Source organism: Coffea eugenioides, chromosome 7, assembly GCF_003713205.1.
Source record: "Coffea eugenioides isolate CCC68of chromosome 7, Ceug_1.0, whole genome shotgun sequence".
NCBI classification, from domain to species: domain Eukaryota; kingdom Viridiplantae; phylum Streptophyta; class Magnoliopsida; order Gentianales; family Rubiaceae; genus Coffea; species Coffea eugenioides.
Genome location: NC_040041.1, coordinates 19,194,931 through 19,209,885, shown reverse-complemented (window position 1 = coordinate 19,209,885; position 14,955 = coordinate 19,194,931). Strand labels below are relative to the sequence as shown.

The 14,955-nt window shown below is 36.8% G+C and overlaps 2 protein-coding genes across 2 annotated transcripts; both read right to left on the bottom strand.

The window, feature by feature from the left end:
- Positions 1 to 1,345: 1,345 nt before the first annotated feature.
- LOC113777078 (putative late blight resistance protein homolog R1A-3) lies at positions 1,346 to 5,062 on the bottom strand. Its single transcript, XM_027322122.1, has one exon. The coding sequence runs from the start codon at positions 5,060 to 5,062 to the stop codon at positions 1,346 to 1,348; it is 3,717 nt and encodes a 1,238-aa protein (XP_027177923.1).
- Positions 5,063 to 10,073: 5,011 nt separating this feature from the next.
- LOC113777076 (putative late blight resistance protein homolog R1A-10) lies at positions 10,074 to 12,173 on the bottom strand. The gene has a single exon (XM_027322121.1). The coding sequence runs from the start codon at positions 12,171 to 12,173 to the stop codon at positions 10,074 to 10,076; it is 2,100 nt and encodes a 699-aa protein (XP_027177922.1).
- Positions 12,174 to 14,955: the final 2,782 nt, after the last annotated feature.

Here is a 14,955-nt window from a genome sequence, read left to right as displayed (position 1 = left end):
AGTAGTGTAGTGTAGGAGTTTGTGTAAAATGACTTTTTTAACCTTTATTGTGAATTTACTATATTAACCTTAAATTATAGTCGTAATTCAAGGTTGGCTTTTTAAGAATATCATGCTAACCTCTTGAAGTTGTTAAGATGTTTTATTGAATATATCATCAGTGGTTTTTTTTTTTTTTTTTTTGGTAGTGAGAGGTCTCGAACTCAAGATCTATGACTTACATTACTTTCCCCTGTACCACCCAACCAATCCCGCCCTCTAGTGGATCAATTTGTTTTCTGTGATTACAACCACAACTACTTCGATTTCTTTTTATTTTTTTGAAGAGATTTTAAAAGTTCTCCCCAGACTACTAGACCAACCAAGTAGTTAACTCTTTTTAAGTTATTGAATTTGTATTAATTACTATCCTTAATATATCTTACTAACCAAGTGACCCGTTCCCCCTTAAAATTCCATTCGTTTCCAATTTCTGTCCATATAATGCTTTCAGTTTAGCAATCAAGACACATCGACAAATTAAAAAAATTAATCAATACCATTTTTCATCTTTTCTATCTTTATTTTTTCTTTAATCCAAAAATTTTGATTGCATTATATGGTTTTATCAATCTGTATAACTAGACCTAAAAACAGTCAGTAGGGATTAGATTCAAGCATTAAGTTGTAGTTTTCATCCCCATTACATTGGTTTTATTGATTCTCCCTATTTCCGTAATTGCTTAATTCTCCAGAAACCCCCTCCAGCAAAGGAAGTGCACAAAGAAGATCAAGTTGCCAAAGTTAATATCAGATGTGAAAGCCTCATCACAAGTAAAGTTCATGCACATGGATGCCAAGATGCTCATGGTTCTACTGAACTTTAAGTGGTAATGATGCATTCAGGATGTAAAGTGATTTTTTTTTTATTTCTTCTTTGCATTATGTCGACCTGTATTCAATCAGCGTATTGGAATTTGCACTTTATATGAATTTTGAAAAAGTTGCGCCTGTTTTTTTCTTTAATATCACTCGTTCTTTTTACCCTTTTTCAAATATCAACATAGACAATTATATCTGAGAAACAACAATAATCACACTAGTGAGTGTCCCTATTTTATGTAATCTTCTAAAAGTTGCTTCCGTAATATTCACCAAAACATAAAATGGAATATAAAAATGTAATTATTTTCACCAAAACATGGTTGAAAAAAATCATGAAAGAAAAAAGATAAGTTGGAATGTACAAAGTCGTTTTGCCTAAAAATATACTTTGATTAGTAAAGATGTTAGCTTTAGAAAAGGTAAATGCAAAAAAAAAAAAAAAAAAAAAAAGGCTTCTTCTTCTTTTCCGGAATTCCGTGCATCAAGTATCAACACACTTTTCGATTAAGATCTTTAGCACTTCATTTCCCATATCTATCTGTTCTTGTTGAATTTGCTTCACTGAACTTACAACAGACTGGCGACATCGTTTCACCTCAATCATTTCAAGAGTCAGACATTCCCCTAAACAGGAAGGCACCTCTTCCAAATTCTCACAATCGTGCACAACCAATTTCTCAAGACGGGGAAAATTATCAGAAGATGCAGTCCAGCTGCGAAAGTCCCGCAAGTGTGACAATTTCAAGACTCGGAGCTTAGGGAACTCCTCTTCTTTCATTTCCCATTCTTCGCCAGGGGAGCTGTAATAATAAGAGAGTAATTTAAGCACTTCAAGCTTGGGCAACTTTCCAATTGTTGAGATTTCACTCCATGGCGGATCAGTCGCTAGGAGTGTCAACTTCTTCAAATTCAATGGGAATTTAAATCTATATCCATGACAGAAACACAGAGTAAGTGATTCTAGTTGACTCAAACAGTCAAACACGAAAATCCCATCGCCAGTTCCCGTAGGTTCTTCTCTTGATTCCGTCATCGTACATCTTAGCCTGCGGATGTTTGGTAACTTTGTCAGTATCTTTTGCAAGCTTTGAGAGGAGGGATCAATGGCAAGGCTTAAACTGTCTAAATGATCTAAACCTGGGGATACTTCAAGATTTTCAACAGGAAAAATAAAACCCAAAGTGGAATCTGGAGTCCATAGATGCCTCAATGTCTTAATGTTCCAGATAGTATTGGGTAACAAACAATCAGCTTTGTTTCCTCGTAGCAGAAAAGTTTGTAACCTTGAGAGGTTAGCTATTGCAGCTGGGATGAAATTTACTTTTCTAGTACGAAGAGCCAAGTATCTCAAGTGAGCAAGCGAAAATACTTCCATTGGAAAATGTGCAACAAACTCCAATTCCCCCAAATCCAACACTCTTAGAAGTTCAGGTAACCAAAACCCCAAATCATCCCCCTTAAACAATAACAAACTGCGTACATTGGAAAATTCTAGCATTAACTCCCCATTCATTGGATTACAAACTCGGTGGAGGTTGCTTGGGCTAGTAAGAACAAAAGGACCATTCTGACTATGCAAAACATGTAGAAAGTTTTCTTCTTTGGCTTTTTTCACACAAAACTCATGTACCAAATCGTGAAGTCGGCAGGCTTTGACACCACCCATAGTTCTTTGTTCGGAAACCATGACTAAACTTCTATCAACCAGATCCTTCAAATAGTCATCTGCCACATCCTTTAAGCTCTTTTCTTCAGTCTTCCGCATGAAGCCTTCAGAGATCCAGAGCCATAACAACTTTCGGACAGGAACATTTTTATCTTCTTGAAATGCACCAAAGTAAAGAAGGCATGGCTTCAAATCATCCGGTAAATGATTGTAACTCAACTCAAGCGTCTTCATGCAGTATTCTTCATCAAGGACAATACTGGAAGTTAGACTCTTTGCAACTTCTTCCCAGCAGTCCTTTGCAGTACTAGCAAGAATTCCAGCAACAAGGACAATTGTGAGAGGTAAGCCCCTACAAGATTTTGCTATTTGAGATGCAACTCCACTTAGTCTTGGAGGACAACCTTCTTTGCCAAATAGCTTTTTTTGCAGCAAATTCCAACTCTCTTCGTCGGTAAGCCGGCGGAGATGGTGAACCCTGCTATGAGGTTCGAATTGCAGAGACAAATTCTGCAATCTGCTCGTGATGAGAATCCTGCTTCCATTGGCATCATTGAGCAATGATCTCTCCAACAAATACCAAGCCTTAGTGTCCCACAAATCATCCAAAACCAAGAGATACTTATTTCTCAACAAAACTTGTTTTAGCTTTACAGCCAAATCATTTTCATCCATCTTTTCATATTGTTCAAGTTTCTCAGAATCAATACTACCCAATAGCTGAACTAACATGTTGTGCATACCATATGCTTGAGAAACAGTGCACCAAGCACGAAGATTGAAATGCAACATTACTGATGGAGAATTGTAAACTATATTGGCTAATGTGGTCTTACCAATCCCAGGCATACCCACGATGGAAACAACATCCAACTGCCTTGATCCTCCTCTTGTAAGACTATCAGTGATAGTTTTCACCTCGTCGTCGAGAGGCACCAGATCTTCATTGTACGTGGCGACAGTAACTTGTGACGGCACGCGAGTGAAAGTCTTGGTAACTCCCTTGGTGGTTTCACCAACATAGCTTATGCTATCATAGATCTCTTGAGCCTCAATCTTCAGAACATTGATGTCTCTGGCAACATCATCCAAACAATATTCACGTCTATCACCAACAAGTGTCGAGTCAATCACAAACTCTGCTTTATATGCAATCTCCATAACATGACTCCAGAAAACTTGAAGTTTTTCGTTCTGATTGCGCTGCTCCTTGATTTTCTCCAAGAAAGATCTTAAAAATTCAAAATCTTTCTGGATTGTCTGGATTTTATCCACTGGGGAAGCGATTGAATCATTAATTTCATCATGCCTTGCCAGTTCCTTCAGATTTGTTAGGAAAAAATCAATAGAGCCCAATTCATTGGTCCTAGGAAAACCAAATCCCGATACTGATGTTAGTGGATAGACCTGTGTAAATTCTGCCCTGATAAGCTTGAGCACTTTGAGCAAATGAAAAAGAGCAAGATCGGTTTCCTTGGCCAAGCCTTCTTCGATTTGATTCACAGAAAGAGAGAAAATTACAACCGCTGCATCACAGGCCACAACTCCAATAATATTCTTCATTTCATGCCATAGCTCTTTGAACTTCTCCTGATCACCAAGAAGGATTGTCAGGAATCTTAGCCCCTGAACAATTTTGAGCATTTGATTCATAATCGGGACTGGAGTACTGGTACAAGGTTGTAGTAGCTCCGCAGTATTCTGAACGAGACGATCCATAAAGTCAGCTACTGTTTGCTTACTCTTCTCCAGAGCTGAAGTGTCTGATGATATTGATAACTTTGAAGCAGTCAAGACATGGATGTAAGTTTCTAGGACTTGGGGCTCAGTGGGATTAATCTTCTCACTTATTAGCCGTGAAATTTGAACTTTTGCTTCAGGATCATTATATCTGATACCCTCAGACAACCATATAGAAGCCAGGCGTAATGCGTTGATAGACGCCACTTCAGTATGAATCAAGAGATCTATCAATTGCTGACCCTCGACACCGCGAAGCATAGCAAAGCGAATGAAACTCTTCAAGAACATTAGCTGCTCGTCAAGGCGTTTGAAATTGAAATTGTTAATTTCCTTCAGATTCTCGGAAACAGAATCGATGAAATCAATAACTAGCTCTGGATCTCGCAGCCAATAACAGTCCAGCAGATAGTTGATGCATGATTCGTTGATATCTGTTTCGAAAAACAACTTGATTGCTTTCAGAAACATGGTGAGCTCACTTGCAATGCGAGTCGAATCAGGCGATCCGCTGCAAGCAAATTCAAGATTTTGCATTCTCCTGATAATCAGATCTTGAATTCTGGAAGACGTAACATCCTTCTCCTCCTCATCTTGGTCCAAACAGGTTTCATGGTTCCTCCTCCGCCTCCTACACTTTGTCAGATACAGATCAAAGCTTTGTAATAGTCTCACCCCCATCTCCAGCTTCGAGATACGATACCCGCACCCTTTGGTGGTATCATGCAAGCAGCGAAGATAGTCTAGAGCGAGCTCGAAGCAACTACGGCTACTGCTGCAGGATATCTCCATTATTGTATCTTCTATTCACTCTGAGATCAAATTTGTATCTTGAATAAAACATTAGTTCAAGGTTTACAACTTTCTCATGATATGAAAATTGTCAAATGTTGTCGGCAAGACTCCTAATTTTCTGGCCTGGCCTGTGGATACAATAGGGGCCCTTTCCTGGGGCCTAAAGGGGTTAGCTTTTGTCTAATTTCGGCCGAAGTGCGTTTCCAAGTCTAGATGCTAAAGCAGTAAATGTTTCATAATACTTGCTGTTCATTTTCGATACCTGCAAAAACTGTAAATAATTTTTACCAGAATGCAAACACAACAGTCAAAACTGCTCATATTATATTAATATCTTGAACTATTTTTCCATCAATACTATATCATTATCCTTGCCAATGCCAACTCAACTAGACGTTTGAGAGCACCTAAAACTCTAGACATATTAAGGTAACAATTCTTAAAACTCCTCGCAAAACTCACCTGACAGATCCTAGTTCCTACCCTTCGGAATCTATTTACTTCACTAAATCGATCAGACGTTTCAGAAATTCAATAATTTTGGATCAGTTTAAAACGAATATTTTGGAATGTCCTTCTTTAACAAATCCCACAGAAAAAAAGTCTATAGCCAAAATTTTTCATACGTCCAAAATTTGGGAGACTAACAAGAATCTAAAGAGGTGCATTTTCTGTTATTCTTTTTCCTTGCACGATTATTTCTTCGTGACTGCATAAACCCATTGGTTGATTGCCAGGTTTTGGTCTAAGTTTTTTGAATTTTTTTTTTATAAAACATACACCGTACACTATTATGATTTAATATATGTAAAATAAAAAAGTGATTGAAAAATGCATCAAGGAAGTGATTGAAAAACGAAGATAAAATATTTTTTAAATTAGTCCAAAATACAATGGGGTTCTATAGGGATTTTCAAATAATGAGAAAGTTTTATGATTATAAAGTATTATTTGAAATATTATTTGAAATAATTACTATAGTAATTTTTGTGATTTGATCTATACGAAATAAAAAATAATTAAAAATATAAAAATATAAATTAAAAAATATATTTATAATACAAGTAAAATATTATTTAAAATAATTTACCATAAAAAAACACTCCCTTAATATATTTTACCCCTTCGGATTTGCACCTTGACTAAACTTAGTCAAATATTGTGGGCGAGACTCTTTCTTCTTTCCTTGTTGCAGCTTCTTCTTCTAATGGTGGAGACTTTAGGCGGTAGGGGAGTAATCAATAGATTCAATACAACACCAAAACTAGTATTAGCCAAAGGAAATATGAGGAAATTAGTAAGCAAAAATGATTGCACTAATTATAAGTTAGCTTACATTTTTTAGTCCATATAGAAAACTAGAAGTTAGCCTATACAAGCGAGACGGATGCAACACGAAAGACATATTCTGGTGTTTGCTTCTATCATATTTTATCATTATTCCAAGGAGGTACCCGTGCTGGCTCCAGTTGGGCAACTTGCCTGATTTAATATATAAAATATATATATAATTAAAAAATATTGAAAATGTATCAAGAAATATTTTATCTTCATGATTGTATCTTCCATTCACTCTGGGACCAGACTTGTTCTTTTCTTGTTGCAACCTCAGGTCCCTACCCTGGGGAGGGAACTTTTGCCAACTGTCGGCCAAGTTGCATTCCCAGGTAATGGACATTTTTACACCGCATAGAAACGAATTCGAGGCAAATCCAGACACTAAAGCAGTAAATGATTTATAATACGTGCTGTTCATTTTCAATAATATCTACAAAGATTGCAAAATAGTTATAATACTAAAACAATTATTGAAAGAGTAACTTTATTAATGTCCTTACGTTAATATTAGGAGTATGATCAATCATTATATTTTTATATTAATTACAACAATAATATTAATGAAAGTTGTACTATTTAAGGCATGAATTAGAGTAATTATTGAATAAGATAGATTAGACTCACTGATAACAAAGTACATTATATAAAGGTATTCTAAAGAAGTTAAAAGTTAATTATATTCATCAGTTAGAAAGTGGATTACAATTTAAAACGCATAAAAATAGAAAGTATAACTATTAAAGTGGAACGCAGGGAGTTATTATAATACTAAAGCAATAAATAGTTATTCCCTCTATTCTATAAGATAAGGTCTTTTTTTTTTTTGTGATCGTCCTAGATTATGAACTTGTTCCCTTTGCAAGAGGGTAGTTAGTTTACCAATCTACTACCATGCCCACATTTAATGTACATTTTTATCAATAAATAAATATATATATATATATATTTTAAAGAAAACAAACCTTTTTATTCATCAAAACCAGAGCACAACGCCAAGGAACCAACCAGATCCCTACATCCTAAGAGAAAAACGAAAACTATAGAAATTCTGCACATCCAAAGATAAGAGCCCCCTGGAGCGCAGGGGCAACTGAGACGCTGAAGTGAAAATAGAACGAAAGCCACACTCCACCCCAAACGTTGTGAGCGAATCCGCCACCATGTTCCCCTCTCGGTAGCAATGACCAAACTGATGGCCAGCAAAGGTAACCAGCCAAACAGCACGAACAACTGGCCGAATCACCGCGGGGGCCCTCCAAACCCCCTTTAAACAATTGATTAAGACCAAGCAATCGGATTCAACAAACAACTAAGAAATCCCTAAGTAGCGCCCTAGCTGAAGCCCTAACAGGACAGCCCGAGCCATCTTTACTCAACCATCATTTATAATCTCATCTTACCACACGTAATCCTAGTCAGTCAGTTGCCACTTATTGTGGCCTAGCCCGGCTCATTTACCATTAATTTGGTCCTAGTTGGGCTTAGGCGGGCCTAAAGCTAATACTAGGAAAGAATCTTACTTTATGTTCCAAACTCGACTCATCAAAGGCTTACATTTGTACGATTCTCATCTGAGTAGCGGAGTTTGGATTTGGGTTAGGGAGCAAATTTTGTACATTAATTGTTTTTAAAATAATTATTAACAATAAAATTAAATAATAGAGCATGCAATATATTAAAGATAATTGGCAAAGTTATGAACTTAAAAAAATAATAACACTAAGTACAATATTTTATCCAATTCTTGCAATAACAATAGAACTACTACTTTAGGATTAATACATAAAAACTCATCATTGTCGTCGATGAGTACCCATAAATAATATGATTCATACAAATCATAAAAATATAATTCATGTACTGTTTGATTGAATATTAAAAGTTACACATAATTAAAATATGTTTTCTTTTTCAAAGATAAATAGTAGGTCAACACAAAAATTTAAAGCCTCACGAAATACAATAAAACTAACGACAATAGCACCTGTATTGTCTCAAAAAATATGGAAATATTACACAAAAACCGAGTGTGAGATATTACTAACCTGTTTGATTGTGAAAGAAATTGATACATAGAATATTGCACTTGTTGCTTCAGAATCCACCACATAGATTGTTTGATGGAGATATTCTCGAAGAAGTTCTGTTGTTCTAATGAGATGTTCAGTAAATATTTTTAGATGATTGACTAATTATAAAGTTTTCTATTTATCGATAGCTTTAACCAGAGTCAGAAGTTTAATAGGTTCCTTTTTTTTACTCCCCACTTTTTATTTATTCCTTGTTTTCTCCGAAATATTGGAAAGATAATTCTAAAAGATTCCTTTTTTTTCCTTCTCACATTTTAGTTATTCCTTGTTTTTCTCCTAGATTTTAGAAAGATAATTCTAAAAATTAGGAAAGATAATCGCTCTCTTCTGACGTTTGGAAAATCAAATACAATAAATTTGACTTTGTTAATGTTATATAAAGAATAAAACACTTGATTTTCAACTTAGATTTGGTTTATCTGTTTGCCCCCATTTCTATTATTTCCCGCAGGGAAGGGGGGCAAGTCTTGGAGCTTAGATGAAATTCCATACTACTTGAAGGATATTTTTAAAAGTTAATTACACGTAGCTCCGCCCCTGTCTCATCTCTACCTTTTTTTTTTTGTTGTTGAAATATGCTTTCGGACCAAGAACAGGTTGACTTGAATTATACATATTTTTAATATTTAAAAATTTTCTACATAATATATGAGCAAAAAAAAACCAAATTTATGAATTTAGCATATATATATTTACTAACTTTTTGATTAGATATTGTTTAATTAAAAGAATAGTGATTTAAGGTAAATATGTTATTTAACAAAAAAAATTTTAAAACATATTAAAAAATGTTATTTAACAAAAAAAAATTATTTGTTTTGAACATGTATAAGTATTAAACATATTAACCATTTGATTTGATATTACTATTTGGGTCGAGCTTAATAGCCCAATCATTCTTTTAGGCAACAAATGGTACTGCCCAACTAAATATAATTACCTTTTTATGTTTAAAATGGCATCATGCACCAAACAGGTTTATGTTATATTTTTTCCTTAATGTAAAACAAATCTACTATTTTGTTCATAGCAATAAATAGAAACGGAAAAGCACAAACTTTCCCAAATGGAGTATTATGATATTGTCTGTGGGTATATATATATATATATATATATATATATATGTATGTATGTATGTATTTAAAGCAGCAATAGGATGGGTTATCGGTTGGGTTGTGGACAAAGTCAGCATAAAGATATCAAAAAAAAATCAAACCTATAGAAGAAAAAAAACCAATTTCCTCGAGCATAATTTCGAAAGCATCATTTACTAAATACTGCACAGAACTTCACATAGGTGAATTTTTTTTCCTTTCCCATCTTAGTTATCCCACATAATCAAATCCAAATTACTCAGCGAGAAAAGAAATGAACTTGCATCTTCATTTGTTGCAAAAAAAAATAGATGTTTTAACATATTAATTAATTGAGTGTATGGTTCTTTGTCGAGGAAAAAGAGAAGCAATTAAAAAGTTTCTGTACTACTCTGACCGAGATACAAAGAAGGAAAAGTGACGATAAGCATCTAGTCAACAACAAAAATGGGGGAAGCTCCAGAAATTGCTTTCAAGAAACTTGAATTAGACTCCTTGTGAGGAGATTGACTCTGTTTCTAAGGATCTGGACTCTGATTCTTCTTCTTCTTCGCTGGAACTCCATTCATCACCCCAATCTTCAATTGAGATCTTTAGAGACTCATTTCCCATATCTCTCTGTTCTTGTTGAATTTGCTTCACTGAACTTGCAACAGACTTGCGACACTCTCTCACCTCAATCATTTCAAGAGTCGGACATTCCCCTAAACAAGAAGGCACCTCTTCCAACATCGGACAATCGCGCACAACCAATTTCTCAAGACGGGGAAAATTATCAGAAGATGCAGTCCAGCTGCGAAAGTTCCACAAGTGTGACAATTTCAAGACTCGGAGCTTAGGGAACCCCTCTTCTTTCATTTCCCATTCTTCCCCAGAGACGGAGTCTTCGAGTAATTTAAGCACTTCAAGTTTGGGCAACTTTCCAATTGTTGAGATTTCACTCCACAGTTGCTGATTGCAAAAGAGAGTCAACTTCTTCAAATTCAATGGAAATTGAAATCCATATCCGTCAAAGAAAAGCAGATTAAGTGATTCTAGTTTACTCAACCAATCAAACACGAGAATCCCGTCGCCAATTCTGGTAGGTTCTTCTCTTGATTCCGTCATCTTACATCTTAGCCTGCGGATGTTTGGTAACTTTTTCAGTATCTTTTGCAAGCTTTGAGAGGAGGGATCAATGGCAAGGCTTAAAGTGTCTAAATGAATTAAGCCTGGGGATACTTCAAGATTTTCAACAGGAAAAATGAAACCAACAGCGGCATTTGTAGTCCATAAATGTCTCAATGTCTTAATATTCCAGATAGTCTTCGGTAACAAACAATCAGAGGTGTTTCCTCGTAGCAGAAAAGTTTGTAACCTCGAGAGGTTTGCTATTGCAGCTGGGATGAAATTTACTCCTCTAGTACAAAGAGCCAAGTATCTCAAATGAGCAAGCAGAAGTACTTCCATAGGAAAAAATGCAACAAACTCCAATTCCCCCAAATCCAACACTCTTAGAAGTTTAGGAAACCAAAACCCCAAATCATCCTCCTTAAACAATAACAAACTGCGTACATTGGGAAATTTTAGAGCTACCTCCCAAATCATCAAATTCATGGCATTTTGATCACAAACTCGGAGGAGGCTGCTTGGGCCAGTAAGATCATTCCAACTATGCAAAACATGCAGAAAGTTTTCTTCTTTGGCTTTTTTCACACAAAACTCGTGTACCAAATCATGAACTCGGCAGGCTTTGGCACCACCCGTACTTCTTTGTTTGGAAACCATAACTAAACTTCTATCAACCAGGTTCCTCAAGTAGTCATCTGCCACATTCTCTAATCTCTTTCCTTCAGTCTTTCGCATGAATCCTTCAGAGATCCAGAGCCATAACAACCTTTGGACAGGAACATCTTCGTCTTCTTTAAATGCACCAAAGTAAAGAAGGCATGGCTTCAAATCATCTGGTAAATGACTGTAACTCAGCTCAAGTGTCTTCATGCAGTATTTGTCATCAAGGACAATACTGGAAGTTAGACTCTTTGTAACTTCTTCCCAGTAGTCTTCTGCAGTATTAGCAAGAATTCCAGCAACAAGGACAATCGTGAGAGGTAAGCCCCTACAAGATTTTGCTATTTGAGATGCAACTCGACTTAGTCTTGGTGGACAACCTTCTTTGCCAAATAGCTTTTTCTGCAGCAAATTCCAACTCTCTTCGTCGGTAAGGTGGCGGAGATGTTGAATCTTGCTATCAGGTTTGAATTGTAGAGACAAATTCTGCAATCTGCTCGTGATGAGAATCCTGCTTCCATTGTCGTCATCGGGCAATGATCTCTCCAACAAATTCCAAGCCTTAGCGTCCCACAAATCATCCAAAACCAAGAGATACTTATTTCTCAACAAAACTTGTTTTAGCTTTACAGCCAAATCATCTTCATCCACCTTTTGATATTGCTCAAGTTTCCCTGATTCAATACTACCCAATATCTGAACTAACATGTTGTGCATGCTATATGCTTGAGAAACAATGCACCAAGCACGAATGTGGAAATGCGACATTACTGATGGAGAATTGTAAACTCTATTAGCTAATGTGGTCTTACCCATGGTTCGAAGACTCGGCCGAGACCGAGACGACTCGGCCGAGTCGTCACCGTCTCGGACTAGTCCGAGACGAGACCGCGACGAATCGAGACCGAGATAGTCATCTCGCCGAGAAATCGGCCGAGACGTCACCGCGACGGATTGATTCGGCCGAGTCACACTGAGTCACTTCGAGTTATCCCGAGTCAAGACGAGAAATCAGCCGAGTTACACCGCGACGGATTGATTTGGCCATTTCTTTGGCTATTTTTTATTATTTTTGTTTAGCATACTTTTTTTATATTATTAACAATTTTTAGAATATTAAATTCTTTAAAATTTGCGTCTCACCGAGACCGTGACCGATATGCCGAAACCGATGTGGAACGTTCCAAGCCGCGACCGCGACCGCGACTTTGAACCATGGTCTTACCAAGCCCAGGCATACCCACGATGCAAACAACATCCAACTGCCTTGATCCTCCTCTTGTAAGACTTTTAGTGATATTTTCCACCTCGTCGTCGAGAGGCACCAGATCTTTATTGCACGTGGCGGCAGTAACTTGTGATGGCACGTGAGTGAAAGTCTTGGTAACTCCCTTGGTGGTTTCACCAACATAGCTTATGCTATCATAGATCGCTTGAGCCTCAATCTTCATAACATTGATATCTCGAGCAACATCATCCAAAAATATTCACATCCATCACCAACAAGTGTCCAATCGATCACTACCTCTGCTTTATATGCAACCTCCATAACACGACTCCAGAAAGCTTGAAGTTTTTCGTTCTGGTTGCGTTGCTCCTTGATTTTCTTCAGGAAAGATCTTAAAAATTCAAAATCCTCTTGGATCGTCTGGATTTTATCCACTGGAAAAGCATTTGAACCATTAATTTCATCAGACCTTGCTAGTTCCTGTAGATTTCTTAGAAGAAAATCCATAGAGCCCAACTCTCTGATCCTAGGAAAACCAAATCTCGATACTGATGTTAGTGGATAGACCTGTGTAAATTCTGCCCTTATAAGCTTGAGCACTTTGAGCAAATGAAAAAGAACAAGATCGGTTTCCTTGGCCAAGCCTTCATCGATTTGATTCACAAAAAGGGAGAAGATTACAATCGCTGCATCACAGGCCACAATTCCAATAAGATTCTTCATTTCATGGCATAGCTCTTTGAACTTCTCCTGATGCCTAAGAAGGATTGTCAGGAATCTTAACCCCTCAACAATTTTGAGCATTTGATTCATAATCGGGACTGGAGTGCCGGTACAAGGTTGTAATAGCTCCGCAGTATTCTGAACGAGATAATCCATAAAGTCAGCTACTGTTTGCTTACTCTTCTCCAGAGCTGAAGTGTCTGACGATCTTGATAACTTTGAAGCAGTCAAGACATGGATGTAAGTTTCTAGGACCTTGGGATCACCGGGATTAATCTTCTCACGTATTAGTCGAGATATTTGAAGTTCTGTTTCATTCTGTAGTTCATTATCTGTGTGAAAGCACCATCTAGAAACCAAGTGTAATGCATTGATAGCCATCACTTCAGCGTGAATCAAGAGATCTGTCAGTTGCTGACCCTTGACACCGCGAAGTATAGCAAAGCAAATGAAACTCTTCAAGAACATTAGCTCCTCGTCAAGGCGTTTGAAATGGGATAAGAAAATTTCCTCCAGAATCTCGGAAACAGAATCAATGAAATCAATAACTAGCTCTGGATCTCGCAGCCAGTAACAGTGCAGCAGATCTTTGATATCTGTTTCGAAAAACAACTTGATTGCTTCCAGGAATATGGTGAGCTCACTTTTAACACGAGTCGAATGAAGCGATCTTGAATGATCCAAGCATCCGCTGCAAGCAAATTCAAGATCTTGCATTCTCCTGGTAATCAGATCTTGAATTCTTGAAGACGTAACATCCTTCTCCTTCTCATCTTGTTCCAAACAGGTTTCATGGTTCCTCCTCCTACACTTTGTCAGATACAGATCAAAGCCTTGTAATAGTCTTACCCCCCTCTGCAGCTTCCAGATAAGATAACCGCACCCTGTGGTGGTACCATGCAAGCAGCGAATATATTCTAGAGCGAGCTCAAAGCAACTACGGCTACTGCTGCAGGATATCTCCATTATTGTATCTTCTATTCACTCTGAGATCAAATTTGTATGTTGAATAAACATTAGTTCAAGGTTTACAACTTTCTCATGATATGAAAATAGTCAAATGTCGTCGGCTAGACTCTTAATTTTCCTGGCCTGGCCTGTGGCCACAATCGGGGCCCTTTCCTGGGGCCTAAAGGGTTCAGCTTTTGTCTACTTTCGGCCGGAATGCGTTTCCAAGTAAACGATACCAATTCGAGGCAAATCCAGATAATAAAGCAGTAACTGTTTCATAATACTTGCTGTTCATTTTCGATACCTAGAAAAACTGTAAATAGTTATAATTTTACCTGAATGAAAACGCCTAATATAAGCTTTTGTCAAAACTTCTCATATTATATTATTAATATCGTGAACTATTTTTTCATCAATACCATCATTATCCTTGCCAATGCCAACTCAATTAGAAGTTTGAGGGCACCTAAAACTCTAGACATATTAAGGTAACATTTTTCATCAATATGATGTATTTTAAGTGTGATTCTCTTGTAAAAAGGTATTGATTGCTCTTTGACTACTATAGAGGAGGGCGGAAAAAGTCATAACAATCAGATAACACACAATGTCTAACGCTTATTTTGTGGTCTTAGGCTACAAAATTGGAGAATCTTATTTTGAAACCAATTTTGCCCTGTCTATACTTCAACAAGT

Excerpts from the sequence above, each read along its gene's own strand:
- LOC113777078 (XM_027322122.1), bottom strand. The coding sequence starts at position 5,062 with ATGGAGATATCCTGCAGCAGTAGCCGTAGTTGCTTCGAGCTCGCTCTA.
- LOC113777076 (XM_027322121.1), bottom strand. The coding sequence starts at position 12,173 with ATGGGTAAGACCACATTAGCTAATAGAGTTTACAATTCTCCATCAGTA.